General features: G+C 36.5%; 2 protein-coding genes across 2 annotated transcripts; one reads left to right on the plus strand and one right to left on the minus strand.

Moving 5' to 3' along the window:
* LOC115438645 (dickkopf-related protein 2-like) lies at positions 1–5,989 on the minus strand. Its single transcript, XM_030162401.1, has 5 exons — positions 5,886–5,989; positions 4,761–4,924; positions 2,506–2,662; positions 2,146–2,280; positions 1–587 (listed from the first exon to the last, which is right to left on the minus strand). The coding sequence occupies exons 2-5, from the start codon at positions 4,920–4,922 to the stop codon at positions 178–180; spliced, it is 864 nt and encodes a 287-aa protein (XP_030018261.1). The 5' UTR covers positions 4,923–4,924; positions 5,886–5,989; the 3' UTR covers positions 1–177.
* Positions 5,990–19,926: 13,937 nt separating this feature from the next.
* LOC115438363 (GTPase IMAP family member GIMD1-like) lies at positions 19,927–22,906 on the plus strand. The gene is made up of 4 exons (XM_030161938.1): positions 19,927–19,944; positions 20,129–20,288; positions 22,139–22,401; positions 22,619–22,906. The coding sequence occupies exons 1-4, from the start codon at positions 19,927–19,929 to the stop codon at positions 22,904–22,906; spliced, it is 729 nt and encodes a 242-aa protein (XP_030017798.1).
* The last annotated feature ends 21 nt before the right edge of the window (positions 22,907–22,927 follow it).

Consider the following 22,927-nt stretch of genomic DNA (forward strand, 5'->3'; position numbering starts at 1 on the left):
TGTAGTGTGGTCCTGAAAGATCTCTCTTAGCCCTTCCCCTTCGACTCTTCAAGAATCGGTAACACCCCTACAGATTGGAGGGGTAGGGGTAAGGGGGAGGGCCAAGACGTGAAATGGGATTGGGCTCAGGTCTTTCCTTTCCTTCCCTCACACCTTAATCCATGCTTTATTTCAGTCTCAGCTCCTCTGGCAGACGTGGAGTCTCGTCTTGGCCGCTGTTGACGATGGAGACGAGGAAGAAAACAGCAGCGATGAGTGAGGAGACGAGTGTCGGGTTGAAGAAGACGACTGTGCAAACTTGGACTTTGCCGCCGCAGCTAACAGCGTGGAAGATGAGGACACTGAGAACGATGAAGGTGCCAGCGCCGAAGGCCTGCCGTCCGGTTCTCGTAGCATTTGGCAGCTCAGTCCGTTTCCACACGGGCAGCGTTGGAACAGCTCCAGGCCGTGGTGTCCCTTCCGTCGGTGCCGTGTGCAAACTTGTCCCTCCTGCAACACCGGCTTACAGATGCGAGTCCAGAAGTGACGAGCACAGCACAGGCTTTCAGAACAGTCTGAGGAGCGAAGGCAGGGGTCGCCCACCTGACCTGGAAACACACAAACACAGTGAAGTGAGGGGGCGGCAGTGGCTCAGGAGGTAGAGGGGGTCAGCCAGTAACTGAAGGGTTGGCGGTTTGAATCCTGCTTTGTCCTAGTCAAGTGCTGTTGTGTCCTTGTATGAATGCATATGAATGTTTTTCGGTGGTCGGAGGGGCCGTTTGGCGTGAATTGGCAGCCATGCTTCCATCAGCAGTGGCGTGAGTGAATAAATAATGGATCAATAATGTAAAGTGCTTTAGGTGCCTTGAAAAGCACCAAAGAAATCTAATCCATTATTATTATTATTATTATTATTATTATTATTATTATTATTATTAACATTGAGTCAGCCAATGAAAAGAACTGATGTCAGAGCAAAAGGACCAATCACAACTCAAAACATAGCTATCATTGAGCCTGTTTACATGACCATAAAAGACCGATAACTGGGAGTAATCGGATAATAATAATCAGATCTGATGAGTTTATGTGCATTTAAGAACAGGCTTCAAATAGGTGCTTGAAATCCTTGAAAATGCTTCCATTTCAATGTTGTGTTTACAAGGTCTGAAAAGTGTTTGAAACTTAGTTTTAGTGCTTGAAATTATAACTGTGATGTGATTTATTTATTTCTAATATTAACTCAAACCAAAGCGACTTACAGAGAGGTGATACATTTTGAAAAATACAACTTTATGTCAAAAATAAAATTACCAGGCGTTCACAGGTCGACACCAGGGACATTTTTATCTTAATCTTTGTCTCGGTGCAAGAGTGTCTGAAGAATGCCAAGTGGCTTCCCTTTTTTTGGATAAAACTTTGTGTTCTCCTTTAATTTCTAAACTTTTTGCTATTATGAAACATAATTTTAGATGTTTATACCATAATACAATGTACATCATTGTGATAAAAAGTGGAAAAAAATAATCCTGAGCATATGTATTCCTGTAGATATGTATCTGACCCCAGCGATAAGGAAAAAACTGAAAATGACCCTGAAAAGTGCTTGAATTTTACCTTGAAAAATGTGTACGAACCCTGTAAGAAATAATCAATAAACCCTGGTTTAGACGTTTCTGTCCATTATGAGATTTCTTTTGTAGTACGTACGTACATAGTGATGGTAGGATCAAACTTCCTGCTGTTGTCTTCCACTCACATTTGACTATGTAGCTTCTCTGCGATTTTAATTGTTTTTATACATGTGCAGATGTAAAAGAACAAAATAAATGAGATTAACCTGTATACATGCAGGAAGACATCAGAGTATTGAGGATAAATCCAGGTGTGTTTATCTGATTTCTCATAATCAGATTACTGCTGTTATCTATTAAAACAAATCAGATTATACTGTTTACATAGTCACTTGAATGATCTGATAACTCCAGAATTCGGATATTGATCGGAGTATTAGTGTTCCTGTATCAATGTTCATACTCAACCTTAAACAAATTATGACCTCAAACCAAAAAAAGCATGTTTTCAATTGAATTTACAGCGATTAAACTGGTTCTCAATATTTATAATGATATTAAAACTGTTGAAAATGCTGAAACAGATGGTCACCTTTTCCAGAGGGCGTTTTGATGTCCATCCTGTCCCTCCTCCTCCACCCTTTCTTCCTTGCTATTGGACTCATTCCTCCATCTGAGTCCGGGATCTGCTGAGACACAAAAGTGTCCATGTCAGGCACACACACATCTGAGGAGGAAACAGAAAAGTACAGTTAAGATCAAACCATACTTATCCATCTAACTATTTTAATGTTGGTGAATATTTGACCTTTAGTGTCCACATAATGTCTTTAAATGAAAACTCAAAACGAGAGATTAGTCACACACACACACAAAAACCTTACAGAAAACACATAAAATAATAACTACTCAGAGATGAAACTGAAGGAACACGACATATATATGAGCTCACTCTTGCTGCAATGGTTGCCCGGACAACACATGCCATCCCTGAGACAGCGCCTTTTCCTCTTCCGGCATGTCTTACAACGGGAGTGGGCGGGGCCTTTGGAGGGGGCGTGGCAGTAGCTTCCCTCCCTGCACTCCAGGTCGCTCATGCACTGATAAAGCTGCAGAAAGACAGATGGTAGAATACTAGTAGGACATCAACTCTAGAAACATTATAGCATCTATTCATAGCATAACATCTATTCATACATTATAACACCTATTTGCAACATTATAACATGTCTTTAAAACATTATAACATTTATTCATACCATTATAACATCTGTTCATAACATTATAACATCTATTCATAACATTATAACATCTATTCATAACATTATAACATCTATTCATAACATTATAACATCTCTTCATAACATTGTAACATCTATTAATAACATTGTAACATTGATTCATAAAATCGTAACATCTCTTCATAACATTGTAACATCTATTAATAACATTGTAACATCTATTCACAAGTGGTGCCAGGTACACCAAACCCCGCCCCTCTTATTATTTTGGCATGGATCCAGCTGATGTCATCATGTCTATGCATGTGCTGATGTCAGTATATCAACTGCCTCTATATATGTGCCACGTTTGAAGTAAATTGAAACAAAATTGATGTTTTTATAGACATTAGAATTTTCACCCATTGTAAGTAAATGGGACAGGAAAAAAGACTTTAAAAATTCATTTTTAAAAAATTGAACTTTGACCTACTTTTCCCAAAATGTAACCACATCTATTGTGGCTCACTGGCAATCTAGAAACCCAATTTGGTATGAATTCAACAAATTGTTTTCCTGCTACAGATATGTGAATTTTCGCCCAGTATAAGTAAAGGGGGGAAAAAAATGAAAAAAAATGAATTAAAAAATTTAACTTCGTCCTACTGTTCCCAAAATGTAATCAGATCTATTCTGGGTCACTGGTAATCTATAAACCCAGTTTGGTATGAACTGAAGCAAAAGTTTTGCTGCTGGAGTGTTAACAATCAAGATTTATAAGTCTATTGTATAAATGTAATGAATGTCAGATGGTAGAGAATGGATGGATTTATAAATGTACATAAACCAATATTTTGGTGTGTATGTGTGTAATAACATGTTTTCACATGTATTGAAAACATCAGCTAACCACTTTTGTCATTTGTTTTCCAATTCATCTTATTCAAGCATGTAAGATTTAGAACATTTAGTCTCTGAGGCAGATAACTGCTGAAAAAAAAGATTTTACTCCCAGATTGTGTGTGTGGAGTGAAAAAGTAAAGGGGTCTAAACTCATGTCCAGGGGCTTCTGCTTTCATAATCCAACATAAATACCAACATGAAAGACAGAAATTTAAAAACACTTAAAGCAAAGAATTTCAACACTTCTACTTTTACCAGAGTATTTGCTTCACATTAATATATATTTCTTGAGCACAAAATGTGTACTTTTTTAGTCATTAATGGGTTAAGAGAATATTTCATACAATATTACATACTCCAGCTAGTTACTACAGCTTAGTGTTAAAGACCTGATATCAGATCTGAAACTGCAGTGGAAACTTGTCAGACTCAGAGGCAGTGAGCAGGTCAGACCTCTGTCCTTTCTAAAAACACACTTTACTCCTCCTAAATGGACACACACTCACACTAACAGACACACACTCACACTAACAGACACACACACACACTCACACTAACACACTAACAGACACACACACACACTCACACTAACAGACACACACACACACACACTCACACTAACAGACACACACTCACACTAACAGACACTCACTAACAGACACACACACTCACGCTAACAGACACACACACTCACACTAACAGACACACACACACACACACACACACACACACACACACACACACTCACACTAACAGACACACACACTCACACTAACAGACACTCACACTAACAGACACACACACACACTCACACTAACAGACACACACACTCACACTAACACTCACACTAACAGACACACACACACACTCACACTAACAGACACACACACTCACACTAACACTCACGCTAACAGACACACACACTCACACTAACAGACACACACACACACACACACACACACTCACACTAACAGACACACACACTCACACTAACACTCACACTAACAGACACACACACACACACACACACACACACACACACACACACACACACACACACACACACTAACAGACACACACTCACCGTCAGGTCCAGGCTCGGCTCCCACGTGCTCCTGTTGACCGTCGGCGCGTGCTTGTCTCTCAGAATCACCGTCCTGACAGAGTTCAGGCGGACACGCGCACCTGCTCCGGCGCGGGAACACGCCAATAGTAGAAGCGCGAGAGCCACCGTCAGCAGCTCCATGACTGAAAAACCAGAAGACTCACTTATTTCACTAACTTCAAGTCTAGTTTTGTCGAAGTTTCAACCCTCCGGTATCCTGGTGCGCCTTTAGACACACTTCACTTCGTTTAAAAAAAAAACAAAACAAAACTCCATGTTATTTTTCACACTTTAAATAAAGTTAGAACTCAAAAGTTGCTAATTTTTGCATGATCTTTAAAATTCTGGCCACCAACTTAAATGTGCACATTGTAAACAAAAGAAAATTACAAGACTAGCATCTGTCTCCCAAGTGTGCCTAAAACGCACTATTTCTTCCATTTGATCTGTATGATTAGGGCTGAGCTTGATTTACAAAAATAAAATCAAATTAGAGCAGAAAAATCAATCAATATATAATATTTAATAGTTTGATTTATAGGTGTGCATTTTACGCACACTTGGACACAGATGCTACTATTATTGAACATTTGACCTAGCGCCAAAAATAATAATGCAAATTAACCAACGTTGGAGTTAATCATTGACATATACCAGGCTGCAAAAATCCAATAATATGTGATCCACTTTTTATGTAGTATATTGAAAAAATTTATTTATTTTTTGTTTTGTTTTTTGCATCCAAAAAAATAGTTTGTTTACAATACAAACACGGCATGTAAAGGGTTAAAAATGTGAAAATTATTGAGTATTCGGTATTTTTATTTACAGCTGAAGTTGATGAAATAGAAAAAAGTGTAAAAGAATTAAAAACAAACTGTATGATTTTTTTTTTTTTTTTTTTTTTTGCATTATTCCACAAGTGTGCGAAAAAGGCACACTTGGTGCTTAGTAAGGGCCTTGCTGGAGGGGATACCGGAGGGTTAATACATTTACAACAAAGCAGATTAAAGTAAGTGCATCTAAATTTATAATAGTGACTAAATTACTGCTGGTCTAAAAGTGGCTGTAATTTCTGCTAAATTCTATTAAGTCATTTCTTACCTGTTGGGTGCAGAAATAATCCCTGTTCTGTAAATATTTAAAAGCTGAGTGTCCTTTACTCCGTTTTGTGGCAGGTTATTAAATGTAAGTTCTGAGGTGACCCCTCCTCCAGCTGAGCAGAGGATGGAGCTCCACCGACTTTATAAACCTGCCCTCAGCTCCACGCGCACGGCCGGCTCCGCCCACTGCCTTGGTCACGCGCACCTACACGCACATCGATACCCGCGTGCCCCCACCTATTGCTATCGATACAGAGAGGATGGGGATGGGGAGGGGGTGCAGAGGTGTGGTAGTCTGTCTGTACTCCAGCACCAGTGTATTCACACACAGTCAAAGAAAAAACAAAACACACACAGAAGGAATTTAAACACACTGAAAGGAGAAAAAACATACAATGATCTGTTTCCCATGATGCTTCACTGCAGATCACAGGTGTCAAACATGCGGCCCGGGGGCCAAAACCGGCCCACCAAAGGGTCCGATATGGCCCCTGGGATGAATTTGCGAAATGCAGAAATTACACTGACGATATTAACAGTCAAGGATGTTAGAATCATTTTAGGTCAGTTCAATCTCAAGTGGGTCAGAGCAGTAAAATACTATCATAATAACCTATAAAAAATGAAAACTACAAATTTTTCCTTTGTTGCAGTGTAAAAAAATAAGTAAAATTACATAAACATGTTTACATTTACAGACAAGCCTTTTACAAAAAAATGTGAATAACCTGAAATTTCTTAAGAGAAGTATGTGGAATTTTAACAATATTCTGCCTCTTACTAAATGTTTTGTGTATTTGTAGATCCACTGTCATCTGTAAGTTGTGATTCACATGTATAAATGATAAACTAAGGCATAATATTTTTGAAATTGCACAGATTTTTCTTAAGAATTTTAACCCTTTCATGCATAGTGGTCACTACAGTGGACAGCTGTTCAAATGTGTCCTCTTGTATATTCATGGATTATGTTATTTTAGTTCCATATCAGCCAACACAGTGGACGCTTAAATGCATCATCCCATACACTGAAATTCATACCGTTACTGTAACTTTGCTGTTCTTGATGAACCTGATCTGCAGTAACATGTTTGAGTGTAAAAAAAAAAAAAAAAAAAAAAAAAAAAAAAAAGGCAATTGTTATTAGACTGTAATTAACATTTTTTTTGTGTGTTTTTAATACAAAAAGTTTCTTTTTTTTTTTTTGCATATTATCTCCATGCAGGTATGTTAAAATGTGAGAAAATGTCAGATTACCAGCATTAACAGTGTTTTTATTTCATCGTTTTCCCACTGTATATCAGTAAATGCATGTTTCTTTGCTTCTAAAATGAAATGCATGGTGTCCAGCTGAGTGGACATTTTTGTAACTCCATGAAATATAGATTCATAAAAAATTTTAAAAAATCAAATTGTTGTTTTTTTTCCATGCCTAAAGATGAATAAAAACACTCAGGAAAAAAATCTTGACTAAGGTTCTCATAATTCATGCATGAAAGGGTTAAAGTTCATATTTGTTCATGTTGTGTTCAAGTACGGTTCGTAGATGTAAACATTTTCATTACGGAATTTGACTTTTTTCACTCAAAAACAGAGAAAAAACTTTGGAGTTGACATTACTCATAAGTTCTTATCCTATTATTTATATTATTTTATTGGTCCGGCCCACTTTAGATCATATTAGGCTGTATGTGGCCCCTGAACTAAAATGAGTTTGACACTCCTGCTGTAGATGAAACCATTCACTGCAGGTGACACTGCGGGCATAGTTGGCTTTGTATACAGATTTAACATGCATGCTAAAGGGCGTCTGCATCTCAGGTGTTTCCCTTATAAAAGCTGGATTTGTCTGTCACTTTTGTGCAGAAAGAGGCATCAAAATTAAGATTGCCAGTTCTGGTAGGAAAATGTATCTTGGGCAATAGTGTGGTGTTGCAGCTGCAATGGTAAACACAAATAATACAAATAATAATACAGCACTGTAATCTGATCCCAGCATCAGCAGGTAAACGCAGATGTCAGCCCAAAACCACCATGGCTGTATGGATTGGATATACTGTACAATCTCATAAATATACATAAAAAGAGTATAAGAGAATATGAAGGCAAGGAATATGGAAGAATACACAAAAAACAACAAATACCAGACAACAGACTTATCAATGCCTAAGACTTAAGCCATGTATCCAAGTAGGTATTAATAGAAACTGATATTTTCTTTATATTTCTAATTATAACATTGTACACACTGGATCATTTTCAGAAATGTTTTCCTCCACACAACTCACATAAATGTGCCATAGAGCGCTATCATGGGTTTAAGTTTAGAATACACAAAGATCACATTGATGCGTTTTCTATCACATACTGTAACATTCATTAACCTAAAACTTAATTTCCCCCCGTTCACATGCAAGAACCAAAATAGGGTTTTCCAAAAATGTACAGTTTTGTCAGAATTTTCAGAAATAACCGTTTTTTTTTTTTGTTTTTTGTTTTTTTTTTACCTAAACTGGAGTTTGCATGTGGATGAAAGGCAAAAAAAAAAAAAAAAAATAGAAAATAGAAAATATCCGTTTTTCCACATACCTGGCTATGGTTATACATGACATTAGGCTGTTATGGAAGTGGAGAGAAAGGAAAATTTAAAGCAATTGTTTTTGAATGTACCAGTTTGGTAATAGTTTGTACTCATGCTGTAAAATAAGAATATGTCAGACCCCCCCCCCCCTTTTTTTTTTTTTTTGCAACTTACCACAGCTAGTGATACCCTATTGCAATGTCCGATTTCTGTTGATCTTTGTCATTTCCTTATAGAGAACATTGCACACTGACTATCAGGCATACATAAGAAGACCATTCAACCAGGACATGTTATCGGGCAGGGACTGAAAATGTCCTGTTGTTAGCATACCCCCACCTAGTTGTCACCCAGCAGTTGTTTGGGTGAATCAGTGCAGGGAGGGGCCTTTAGTTCTTGTGAAGAAATTGTTTAAAAAGGACCTTTGAAGCAACATGTGTTAAGCGGGTTGACCAAAAAACTAAAATACTGAATCCAGTCCAATATTTACCAGAAATTTGAAAAAGTAATTGAGTATCACTGGGGCTGCAAAGATGCAAAATGGTGTGTGTGTGTGTGTGTGTGTGTGTGTGTGTGTGTGGGTGTGTGTGTGTGGGTGTGGGGGGGGGTGGGGGGGGTCACACTTTGGCACTCACTTCTGTAAAAAAAGTGATAGTAAGATGCAGTGTTTCATAGTGAATGTTGCAGAAGCATACCATCTTTACTCTATGTCGTTTTATTTCTTACTCTTGGTCTGTTTGACATTAAAAAAAAAAAAACAGTGCTCCATTTTTTAGATGGAAACTCAACTTTTATAACATTAGTCTGTTACAAAAGACTCCAACTGAAACTACTGGAAGAAAGTTATTGAATTAAAGAATGTTTTAAGGCAGGGGTCCCCAACCCCCAGTCCCCGGACTGGTACCGGTCCGTGGATCATTTGGTACCGGGCCACAAAGAAAAAAAATTGTGGTTAATATTAAAGCAATTTTTTCCATTAGTCATGCGGAGATTTTATTTTGAAAAGCGACTGTTTCCGCCCTCGCATCACCAAGGTTATTATCGTTAACGAAAACTACCGAAAAGACAAAAACTAGAATTGAAAAACATTTTCGTTAACTGAAATAAATAAAAACTATAATTAAAAGAAAAAAAAAGATAACTAACTGAAACTGTATTGTGTGCTTACAAAACTAACTAAAACGTATAAAAATTATAGATAAAATTCCCTTCGTTTTGTCAATGTCGGATTGATACGAAAGTGATTTATTTCGCTCTAGCAATTTTGGCTAGAGGCACCATATGGTACTTCACGGTCTGTCACTTCTTGTCACTTGTCGGTTAGAGTCGGTGTCTTGTCCCCACTCTACCTGGAAACATGGAGACTAAAGCTGGGAGAAAACAGAGTCATGTATGGGATGTATTTGAATACGACGGTGAAGAAGAGAAAAGATACGACAAAACTAAAATCAATACAAAAACTAAACTAAAACTAAGCATTTAGAAAAAAATGAAAACTAATAAACACTAGCAAACCTGCTCTAAAAACATTAAAACTAACTGAATTAGAGAAAAAAAAGTCAAAACTAAATAAAATTAAACTGTAATGAAAAATCCAAAACTATTAAAACCTTGCGCCTCACAATCACTCTTGACTCTGGTGCACCATTTCATGAAACAGTAGTAACACAAGCTAAAGAAATGAGCCAAAAACAAAATTCACTGGAGAACATTTTTGGGAAGAAACAAGGAAACGATGAGGCTGCAGAAGGGTCACAGACTGCCTCAAACTGAAAGCTGCATTTAGAAGGAAATATGAGGATTCCTGCCTCAGTTACAGGTTCATCGCAACAGGTGACACACAATCAATCAATGTTTGAGACAACGTCAAACCTCTGTGCATTCTGGACTAAAGTCAAAGCAGAATATGATATCGCCACAAAAGCCCTGAAAGTCCTTCTTCCGTTTCCAACCTCATATCTGTGTGTGTCTGGGTTTTCTGCAATGACAGTTACCAAGACAAGAATCCAGAGTAGACTGGATCTACGGAACACAACTGGAGTGTGGGTCTCCCATCAGCCCCAGACGGGACCATCTAGTTGCAGGGAAACAAGTCCAGGGTTCCACTGGTTCTGCATTAGGGTGAGTTGATATTCTACGGTAGAATCATTGTAGCTGCCTGGTATACAGTGTAAGTGTTTCAGATCACATGCACTGAACTGACAAAGCTGTTTGTTATTGGAACCCCCACACCTCTACCCGGTCTGCAGAAAATTTTCATGCATGACATTGGTCCATAGTACAAAAAAGGTTGGGGACCACTGATTTAAGGGATAACAGTTAAATATATGATGAAGAAAAAAGAGAGGCAAAACTATGGTACTTGTCTTACAATAACAAAAAGACATTTTACCACAAGTATGGTTAGAATATTAAATCTGTGGTTTAAGGATGGAAACTAAAAATATGGTTGAACAGTATCATATGGCTGGCAGATGTTACAACTGAAATATGAATTTAGTTATCTTATCTTAGTAGGACTGATCATTTTGCATTTAATTTTCACATGCAAAAACGATGTAATTTAGCTGTTAGTTCCTTTATATGGTTTATAGGTGGGGGCATCTCTAGAGCACCACTATGCCTGGTGCATAATGACACACTTTACCTTAAATTTTTTACCTGCAACTGCAACATATCTAGGTATGTAGGCATTCTGTAAAATGATTAAAATCAAGAAAATACACTTACATTTATCAAAGGGGGTGACTGTGACACATTCTGCAGACATGTTACAACCTGCTCCACACCAGTCAGTTAAGGTCGAGTTTGTTGTATGAGTAGAGATGTTAGAATTAAGACACAAATCACATTTTGCTTGGAAAAAATTACAATTTTGTCCTTCTTACCCAGTAAAGACTCAGTGCTACTTTTGTGGCAGCTCCCAAATGACTCTTGTCTCTATTAAACCGTTCTTAAGTGATTTATTGCCATTTATTCTAATAATATCCTCTGTATTTTGCATGTTTTCTTTATAAATCATGTATTTTCCTTTTCAATTTAATTTCCTATATTTAATTTGATGTTCATGGATGCTCGAAGTAAATTCAAAGGTTATTATATCAAAACAGAAAACTGAAGAAAAACTGACTTTTTAGCAAATATATCAATAACTGAACATGAAAGAAATGTGTCCATCCACTGTCACTGATCTGACTCCATGAGTTTTACTAGTGAATCAATGTTGTAGAAGATGATGGTGTTTCCATGGTAACTATGGACCCTCTGAACGTCCAAATGGGTCATATCTGATGACCATGAAAAAATGAAAACTCTATTTTACATCAGTTATTTACATGTATTGATAGGATTAGTGGATCAAAGGGTATTAAACATTTTACATCAGTAGATGATTTTGGTCCGCGGATGTTTGGGTCTTTATGAGTTAAATCGTGCAAATGTGTAAGTACTAAGTAAAATACATATTTTGTAAGTACAGAATCCCTTTTGACTGTTATATTCTATATACAAAATAAAATAAAATAAATGACTGTAAATGACTTTGTTACTTATTTAGTGGTTAAACTAGTACTTTGTTGGTTGGTGAACTATATGCATATATACTGGGATTCATAATAATAAAATAATTGTTTACAATACTTTCTCCATATTCTACTGAAACTACAAAATACAGTTTTGGACAAAAAAAATACATGATTTTTTATTTTTACTATACTCCTGTCATTTCACTCACCTCCTTTTCTTTTCATTCTGACCACCACTTGATAAATACAACCCTAAGTATTGATTATTGAATAAGCAAAAGTTTTGATTATTGAATAATCAAAGAATCTTCACATTGTTTTTCTCAAATTGAACATTTCTCCAGCTATTGTTTTTTCAGAAACTTTTGCATCTAATAATGGTATTTAAACATAAAGCAGTCACAGTCCAGTGGTCTTACAACAGGTCTCAACACTTGGGCCAATCTCCAGTACTAAAACACTACTTAAAGGTACATTTTGTTCTATGTATCCCCCACCTTTAGTACTATTACTGAAGTAAACCATCTGAATGAGAGACAGAAGTTTCCTGAAGTAATACTTGAGCTAAAATTACATATTGTATGATCAGCGTTGCATTGCAGCCGGTCTAAACCAGTGTGGAACCCCCTACATTTTAGACTGGTCCAGTGTCAGGTTTACGGCCCTGAAGGCCACTCCACTGCACAGTCATGTATTCACAGATCAGTTTACAAAGTGTCCACCCACAGCAACATTTCCGCTTCCTCCCTTTTGTTTTCCATCTTTGTTGGTTTGATGGGAGTCTGTGTGGACTGGGGATCCCAATTCACTGTGGAAACCTATACATCCCAGCGTGACATGATGTTTTCACTTAGACCCCCTCCCCTCCTGTTTCCACTGAACATTCATTTACATACATCTTTAGATTTAAGCTGTTTGGTGGGTTTTGGTTCCATCTTACTAAAACTTGGACATGTTTCAAGTTTCAGGTTTTATGTGTGGGCTGATGTGCAACATGACTGGAAATGTATCACTCAAATTACAAAGAAAAGAGGTCATTTTAGGGTAAGGGGACTGTCTTACATTTATAACAGGTCATATCTGATTGATTGAATATCAAAGACTGCCCTAGAAAAATGATCTACAGACATAAATTATACAACAAATACAACTTTGTTTAAAAACGTTGTGATTTTCAATATGTTCATGATCTATGTCATTTGATTGTCTCATGAATCATATCAGTAGATGGTACATGAATAATAGATGAAGCCTGTGTAACTTCACCCATTGGTTTGTGAACTAAGCTTGAAACTGAGTTTGGCCAAATATTTCCATCTTGGAGTTTTCTATTTGGAAATATATAAATCTGTATCTGACAAGGTGGAGCTGGGGAAGAACAAAGGATGAAACTCTCCAAGCTAACGCTAACTTAGCGAAAACACTGACCATGCTAACACCCACCCACTCAAGAGAGGAAGCTAGAAAGTGGCCAAATTAGCAGTTAATCAAAGCCCATTCTGCAGTTACAAGATGGCTTTTCATATAAATGTTTAGCAAATTTTAACTGAGTGTTCAGGAATTCTTCTCAGTTTCTGTTTCCATCTGATACATATTCAAACGTTAACAGATGATTGTTTTTCCATCGCCATCATGGTTTAAAAGTTCACCTGTTAAATGTATTTATTGACAAACAATCTAAGCAGACAGAAGGTGTGCGTACTTTCAAGACGCCGACAGTTGTCACCCCTAAACTGAACTGAACTGAACCAAACTCAACTGAACCAAACCAAACCAAACCAACGCACTGGTCTGGTAATAAAGCACTGTTGTTTTGAAGTCTCACAAAGCCTTTGTCAAAGCCTTTATTTAACATTTCTTTGTACATATCTTCAGGCATAGTGTTGTTTCACTGCTGTTTCCATCTAATATGGTATTTGTGTTTCTTCCATTGACTCAGTTGTCTCTTTCAGTCATGACACTAACTCACAAATAAAGACAGCATTATTAACTATAAATAACTTTAAGCCTTAGCAGAACTGAAACAGTAATAACAGAAATAATAAATAAATTTAGCCATGTTCAATGCATATATTTGTGCTGTACGATCACCCATTTTAACATGTGGGCCAATTGGGACTGACTCACTGCAGCCTCAGTTGGACACTGAAGGAAATGCAGTTTGTGACACTTGACAGCTTAATAATAATATCTGTGATGGAGAGAAGGGGTTTTCTTTTAACCTCATATGAAAATCCCACACTTCCTGTTTAAACAGCCAACACACAGAGACACACCGTTTTTACATGCTGCTCTATCTTGATGACAATTAAACTCTTAACCTTTTCACGCTGACGAAACAGCCATCGATGTCAGATAAGATAAACACCAGCAGAAAACCACAGAGGCATCAGTGACACAACAGAATTTAGGAACACACTCCCTCTGGATAAATGTCAACTTTGAAGCAGGTTGTCTTATACAAACACAATCGGATCGTATTCACACTGTGCTTTAAAGCTGGAGTCACCTGCAGCTGTGTGACATCAGCTTATAGGAGATGAAACCAAATATCAGCCAGTGGAAAAATTTCACTTTCATCAGAGAAAAAGAAAAGGAAAAATGTGTCTAAAACATGAAGGCTGCTGTTTGCTTTTGCTCGTTATTTGGTGGTTAATCTATAGTATTATTCATTTTATTATGTTCTCAGGAAAAAAAACACATACATTTATTTGATTTCTGTGACATTAACCATGTTTCTCCATATGTGCAAATGGAAAACAGGCAGGACATGCACTTCTAAACACTAAATCTATGTCATATTTACATGGAATAAAATAGCTTGATGTGTGAAATCTGTGTTCTGACATCAGCATTCCCTGTTCATGTTATTTACCATAAAACAAACACAAAGCGTCACAGGAAAGACGTCTGTTTTGCCATATTTAGTCCAGATACACTAAACAAGGCACTTTTTTTTCTTTCTTTCTTTTTTTTTTTTTTTTTTTTTTACACCTTTTGTGTGGTCAAATTTAAAAAAAAAAAAACAAAAAAAACAAAACTCAGAATCAACAGTGCAGAATCTGTATCCTGATGAACCTGTTGCTTCAACCAATCAGATTTCATGTTGGCCACACAGGGGTGATCTACCAGGTGAACAATCACATGGGCATTTTCCAGTTATTTGATTGGTCGGCCAAAGAGCATAAGCTAATCAGAGCAGCTAGCAAATTACGTGTGTAGCATCTTGCATAAGATAAAATATACTGTTATAGATTTAATTGCTATTTTACCAACACACAATGGCTGACAGAGGAGGAGAAATGGATTTGGTCACACAGATAAGTTAGCTAACTATAAGTTAGTTAGTCAGTTATGCTGCGTTCCAGGCCTGTTTTAAGTCACGACTTCAAACCACGACTCACGACTTTGTAACGTTCCAGGCAAGTCACGCCAAACTGTCTGAGTACAAGGAATTGTGGTAGTTAGATGTAAACAAACCAGCATAGCGGACCATATGTTATGTTCATTTACAATCATTTCTATCGCCAAAGGTGTTTGCTCTTTGCTTATATATACTTTTATACCTTTAATGTTATGTTATTTGTATATTTTGATTCATATTTGGTATTAATTTATTCTTGCATTCATTGGACTGAAAACTAGCTAACGTCAGAGTAGCTGCTGATTATGCAGAACATTTGTAGATAAATAATATCAGAGCAATACCTTGTTTTAATAAACAATCTGCATAAACACCACATCCATGGGGGCTGCCATCGCGACATGACGTCAGAACTTGTAACTGGGAGAATATCAATCTAAGAAGAGTTCATGGATGGGAACTCACAGGTTTGACTGACATTCCAGTGCATTTGCAGCGGTAGAAGGTTGGAAAAACACGAGTTACGGGTTGCCGGGAACGCAGCATAAGTTAGTTCGTTAGTTCGTTAGTTAGTTAGTTACTTAGTTCGTTCATTCATTCATTTGTTAGTTCATTAGTTTGTTTGTTTATTTTCAGTCATATAAGCATTTCAAAATAACAGAAGAGGAGAGAAATAATACAGTTTGACTGAAAAAGGCTCAGACAGAAGCAAAGCTTATTAATGCCCACCTTCGTTACACCTTAAGCTACACAATACATGGTGTCAAGTAGAAAGAAAAAGAAATATGTAAAACAAAAAAAAATCAGTTACAGCCATAACTCTCAAATAATAGATGCAAATAGTGCTTTTTTGAACATATCAAAGGAAGTACGTTGCTTAAGTTTTAAATTAGCACTATTCAACAGTTGAACTCCTTTAAAAGAAATGCATCTTCTTTAAATTTAACATAAATTTGCATCCATCTATCATCTCATATTACTTTCAGACACTATAAAAAACTTTTACACACAATCTGATAGTGGTTTTTTGGTTTGTTTTTTTTTTGGTTTTTTTCTTTAAATATGATTTGCATTGTTCTGTAATAAACCAACTAAATTTCAAAACATGAGAATTTAAAAATAATGGCATAATAAGCGGTAGTTTTGGTGAGTATAAAGTATTATTTGAGTGTATGTATGTATTTGTCATTTTATGCAGTAAATATTGTTGATTGTGTTTGAAATGATGCACGAGTCTCACTACATGACATTACTGTCTGTGATGCCACACCCTGTTATATTGCATTTTTTGTGTCGTGTGGATGACATATTGATATTAATTGTTTTTTTTTGTGTCGTATTGATGACATATTGATATTAATTGGTGGATTGAGTCAGGTAGAACACCACTGAAGGCCAATGCACTGGTAAATGTACATTCGTTCTTTAAATTCTGGTTGCAACACATTAAAGAAAAAGTTGGGACAGGAGTAATTTAGGATAAATAATGAGTTAAAATGATTTTGAAGTCCAGAGGCCAGAGTGTGTCCTGGTCTGGGGTTGTGTCATTTGTAAAGGCCAAAGGTCATGGTCACTTCTTTGACGCTGAAAATTACATTGAGATTCTGGAGAAACACATGTACCCTCAAAACGATAACTTTCCCAGAGGTCTCTGTTTTTAACTGATAAAGACCCAGTAGTACTTTTGTGGCACTTCCCAAATACATTTTTCTCTATATTTAACCTATCTTATGAGATTTATCACCATTTATTGTAATATTATTCTCTTTGGTTTGAGTTTTTTCAGTATTAATCATGTTTTTTCCTATATTGAATTCACTGACTGTAGATGTTCATTAAAGCTCAGAGGAAATTCAACGGTTATTATATCAGAAACAGAGAAAACTGAAGAAAAAGTGACTTTTTCAGTGAAATATATTCTTAACTGAACATGAACCCAGTGTGTCCATCCACTGTCACTGATTCAACTCCATGGGTTTTACTGGTGAATTAATGATGTAGAAGATGACGGCGTTTCCACGGTAACTACGGAGCCTCTGAACATCCAAATGGGTCATATCTGATGACCATGAAAAGATGACAAACTGTATTTTACACCAATTATTTACATGCATTGATAGGATTAATGGATCAACAGGTATTAAACATTTTACATCAGTGGATTATTTTGGTCACCAGTGCATGTTTGGGTCTTTAGTTCTTAAAGTGTGAAAACAACTACCAACATTATTATCTATTATTACCATTTACAGGTGGTAAATTCTTTACTCTCCCACCTATTTCTTGAATGTGTTGTAGCCACATGTGAAGAGTAGATATACCATTACAAAAGAAATGAAGTTGAACCCGACAAAACATGAAATATATTGTAGTCATATTATCTACAATGAAATACAAATTAAAGAACATTTTTATTTTTATTTCCGTACTGTTCCATTATTTAGTTATTTGAGGCTGCAGACACTGTTACCATTGGACTAAACTGAATGAGTACATTAATGAACACAGGCTATAAACCCACACAAACACAAAAGTGAAACTACACACACATATTTTAGAGCTGAGTATCGAGGCTGCTGGCTGTTTCATCTGTTTCATTCATTACACTGACAGAATAATGCATTAATACACACACATAGTACAGTGTGTATATGTGTGTGTGTGTGTGTGTGTGTGTGTGTGTGTGTGTCCATGTACATAATAGGGATGTAAATGTGGTCCCTTATGGAGGTATAATGCATGGTATCAAAAGAAACATGAAGCACAAAGTAATGATGGGGCCAAATAGCCATACTCTAAGATTAAACCTCTCTGTCTCCACCAGGTAACAGCGACCCACTGTCAGATTAGAGCTGTTTAAGATGTTACACTCTGGGTTGTTTCACCTATTAGATAAACACAGAGATTAAGACGCTCCCCTTCAAATGAAATCTGATATGTGGATATTGGCCAGACGCTTCAACTGTTATAAACCTATCCCTAACCCTTGCTTATGGCATGGTGAAAAAATAGTAAAAAAAAAAAAAAAATGTAGTCTGTGATATTTAGTGACATCTTTTGGTGAAGTAGTAGAATACAACCAACTAAACCTCAACTGCAGTGGCTGCAAAATACACAGAGTTCTCTACTAGCAATGTGTGTTTGTTTTTTGGCCCCTTCTGGAAGGTTTTATAAAAGGAGGAGCCACATTTCACCCCTTTTTCCTTTTTAACCCTTTAGTATCGATGTTTTTTTTTTTTTTTCTTTTAATTTTTTAACCCAGTAAAGCCTGAACCATTGAATCACTGACAGAAAATTCCAGTTCTTTGAAACTGGAGCCTTTATTGGTCTGTCTGAACAACAAAAAAAAAAAGTTTTTTCAAATATTAGTTTCCGTGTATGAGTTTCAATTTTGTATCGTATTTGATACATCAGGTCTCAATGCTCAAATATTATTATTTTTAACAAACAAAAACATAATGTAACACAAACGTGTCTAACAAACCGGTAATACCTTTTCAGAACTGGAAAAGTTCTTCCTCCTTCCTCATTAATGACAGTCTTCCTCCCCCCTGGTGGATTATCTGTGTATTGCATGTATCTAATTGTATACATCAGGTTTTTCAAGAAAAAAAATATCATGCTGATTATGTAGAGGGCTTCAAAACTCATGTATCAAATATAATGCGTTTGGCATTATAGGGTTAATATCATGAATGTGCACCCCAACATTCCTGTTCTAGGGAGTTTAGTTTTTAATTTTGTATTGTATAAATTACATCTTTTGTATTACTGAGGGAGGACCAATCATCCTTATCTGTCTTGTCTGTGGAGTCACAGACATATCGCTGTGTGATTCAGTTGTAATTTTCAGACGAATGGATGAGAATGGTGAATTGTTATGTGAATAAACATGTTAACTGTGGAAAATCCTAATAAAAAGAGAATTGAAAAAAAAAAAAAAAGGAAGAATTCTTGTCTACCCCAGATACATCGCATTACTGTAAATGTGATTAATGCACATTTATACCTTTATACTGGATGCCACCTTCTATAGAACTGAAAGAAGATGATAAAGTCTGTCACTACTAGTCTGAGCTACTGTAGAAACAAGGTGGTGCAGCATGTTTACAGCCCACTCCCTCTGTACATAGAACTGTATGACTCATTCGGAAATAACTAAAACACAATTCCCATTCTTGTGTGTTAATTTTATGATTATACAATCATGAAAACATGATGATGGATATTATATTCAATTTATGCAATTACAGCTAACAATTTTAATTGTTTTTTGTTCATTTGTTTTTAACTGAACATTGTTGGAAATATACAAAGTCCATCTCAATAATATACATGCACAACATGGACATGGACTTATTTTTAGGTATTTTAATGCAGTAATAACACACACGAGAACTGACACTTTAAGGTAAATGAAACTGTGCCTTCAATTCAGAAGTGCATGGATGTTTATCACCTTTACAGTGTTTTACAACTCCAGAGCAGGGGATGATGGGTAACAGCTGGTAATAATTTAACCAGTAACCACACACACACACACTCCACTTCCCACACTGATCTGTCAGTAAACATGTCCTCACCTGAGCAGGTAAGATGTGTCTTCTTTGATCTCTTTTAATACAGTATTTATAGTTGTGAACTGCAGTTTTAACCACTGTAGTGTAAAAACACAATTCTGTTGAGAGAGAGAGAGAGAGAGAGAGAGAGAGAGAGAGAGAGAGAGAGAGAGAGAGAGAGAGGTGTTATTATAACTCAGCCCTTTTGTGTTACAGAAGGGACTAAAGGTTCCAGTTCATCCTGATATGTCTCTGCATCGTCATGGAAACAACACCTTTGACCACGCTGATGGCGAGAGGAACGTACTGGCCCTAAATGTGCTGTTGTTAGGGGACCGACAGAGTGGGCGGAGCTCTGTGGGGAATGCTCTGATTGGTTAGTAGCTCTACAAAATGTCGTTTTTGAAAATAATCTTAATCATATTTTATTTGGATTTGGATCATATGTGATTTATTCACACTTTCAAAAGCGCCGTTTTGTTGTAAGCATTGTTTTGGTTGTGAAATGAGAAGTATATAAATACAAATATAAATGCAAATTTAAGACAAAAAGGTGAAATTGGGCATACTAAAATATAAATGTTTGTTCATACCATTGAAAAAGATTAAATATAAAATTTAAAGCAACAATGGAGAGTTTGGATCTTTTGTTATTGTGGTAATATGACTATATGGAATTAATATTGTTAATATTATTATCAGATATTGTCATGTGAATGTCATATTTGTTATATTTAGCTCTGCAAAGTGTCTTTCTGAAAACACTTTTAAGTAAAATGTATTATTTTTATTGATTAGGAATAGAATAGAATAGAATAGAATAGAATAGAATAGAATAGAATAGAATAGAATAGAATATGGTATTATAGTTTAAAGGAAATTAATAAAAAGTGTTATCAAACAGGAAGATAATAAATAGGTGTTGACATTTACTTACATTGAATTAGAGAACAAAATTAAATTTAGAATTACATTAAAATAAAATTCTACATATTTACAGTTTTCCTAAAGAACAGAGCAGTGTCGGGATCATCAGTAAAATACTGGAACACTGTAAATAGCAGCATTGTCCAAAGTGAGGACAGCGACTCTAGTGCAAATAGTATTAGTCCTTGTTCCTGTTTGTATTGTGTGTGTTGTTGTCCGTGGTGTGTGTTCACAGTTCCTGGTCACTGCCGTTCTTCAGGTAAAGTTGTTTCTCCATCTTGGTCTGTTTGGTGGATGGTTACTCCTGTTCTGTCTTGATGGGTGGATTTATTCCACAGATCTGGTCTGTAGGCTGGAATCAGAGTGAGGGAGAGGAGAGGTTTGATTTGGAAGATCCTGGAATATTTATGTAGCCTCGGTTTGATGTGTTTTTTCTCCCATTTTTTCATCTGTTTGTTCATACAGTCATGTAGCTTTTCCATTGCTAACTGAGCATGTGGACGAATGAAAAGTGCTTTAATTGTTACTGTTTGGAAAGACCAGTCTACATCAAATTCAATTTAGTTCAGATTTCAAATTCCACCCAATTTCATCTAAAGTAGGCCAGACCAGTAAAATAATCGCACAATAATCTATAAATAATAACCAAAACTTTCTTTTTTTAGTGTGGAAAAAAAGTAAAATTACATTATGAAAATGTGAATAACCTGAACAACCATATAGAACCTGAAATTTCTTAAGAAAAATAAGGGTAATTTACTAATATAATAGTATAACTCCAATTTCTCTCTTTGTTTTTGTACAAAAAAAGATGCCATTTCAACAATATTATGGCTCAGTCTATTATTTACACATGTGCATTCCAATTTACAGATCACAGTGGATCTACAATTACACAAAACATTTAGTGACTCGTACTGACTCGTACTACCTGGGTACTATCAATGACAGATTCAGAATGATCCAGATCCTTAAAAGGACCAGAGTTTCCCATCACTACTGAATTGGGTAAATTAGACTGTGTGTCTATTTCTTGCTTTAGTACTTAGTTTTTCTTTCTTTTGTTTGAATGTCGTTGGACTTTTTCAAATATGGTTAGGACATCAACACATGAAGTACACATGACATCAAACATGATTCACAAAACCATTGTTTATTAACGGTTGCATATTTTGTGAAGTCGTTATGTTCTTGTTTATGACAGACCCATAATATTAAAGGAAAACACAAACAAAGCTGATTTAACTGCAGTTGTATTTAATTTACTCTTATGTTCTTTGTCGTGTGTGTATTCCACAGGTGGGAATGCTTTCCAAACAGGCGTCTGTGTCTCGGATGTTTCGGTGACAACCAAGTGTCGCCGCATCAGCTGGAATTTCCCAAAGTATTTCAGAAGGCAGGGGGCGGAGTCTGACCTCACACTGAACGTGACTGACACTCCCCCTGGTCTGCCCCGCCCACATGATGTGCATGAGCTGTGTCCTGAGGGCGTGCACGTGATCATGATCGTCGTGAGAGCCGACCTGATAAACGAAAAGTCACGACTGGTACAACATGTCGAGGTGTGTGTTTATTTGTACTATTTATTATTTATATATTTACTGTTTATTCAATGTTGTATTATTTATTTGTCATTTAGTTACTGTTTATTTGGTGTATATTTTGTTTGCTTATTATTCATTAGATTTTTTTTAGTTGTATATTTACTTAGTGTTGATGTTTTGTTTATCGTTGTTTGTTTGTTTGTTTGTTTGTCTGTTTGTTTGTTTGTTTGTCTAGACTCTTTTCGGTCCAGAGTGGCATCATCACACCTTACTCCTCCTCACACATGCTGACCGTCTGAAGGAGGCGGGGTTTAAGTCATCAGACTTCCTGTCGCAGACTACTGATTGGCTCAGATCTCTAGCCAAGGCTGTGGACGGCGGATTCTCATTCATAGACAACAACTCTAATTGGCCATCAATCAGAGGACGACCAATCAGAGACAGAGCGCTCTGCCTGTCCGCCAAAAACCACCACAGAGCACTGAGAGTCAGGACCGAGGGTTCACCCGTGGGTTCACTCTGAACCCTAAACGTCAGGAAACTC

The sequence above is a fragment of the Sphaeramia orbicularis genome, chromosome 18, assembly GCF_902148855.1.
Source record: "Sphaeramia orbicularis chromosome 18, fSphaOr1.1, whole genome shotgun sequence".
NCBI lineage: Eukaryota > Metazoa > Chordata > Actinopteri > Kurtiformes > Apogonidae > Sphaeramia > Sphaeramia orbicularis.

Excerpts from the sequence above, each read along its gene's own strand:
- LOC115438645 (XM_030162401.1), bottom strand. The coding sequence starts at position 4,922 with ATGGAGCTGCTGACGGTGGCTCTCGCGCTTCTACTATTGGCGTGTTCC. Across the intron at positions 2,663-4,760 it reads AGCCGAGCCTGGACCTGACG|CTTTATCAGTGCATGAGCGA; the intron begins GTGAGTGTGTGT and ends GTCTTTCTGCAG. Across the intron at positions 2,281-2,505 it reads GGGCAACCATTGCAGCAAGA|ATGTGTGTGTGCCTGACATG; the intron begins GTGAGCTCATAT and ends TTTCCTCCTCAG.
- LOC115438363 (XM_030161938.1), top strand. Across the intron at positions 20,289-22,138 it reads TGTGGGGAATGCTCTGATTG|GTGGGAATGCTTTCCAAACA; the intron begins GTTAGTAGCTCT and ends TGTATTCCACAG. Across the intron at positions 22,402-22,618 it reads GACTGGTACAACATGTCGAG|ACTCTTTTCGGTCCAGAGTG; the intron begins GTGTGTGTTTAT and ends TTGTTTGTCTAG.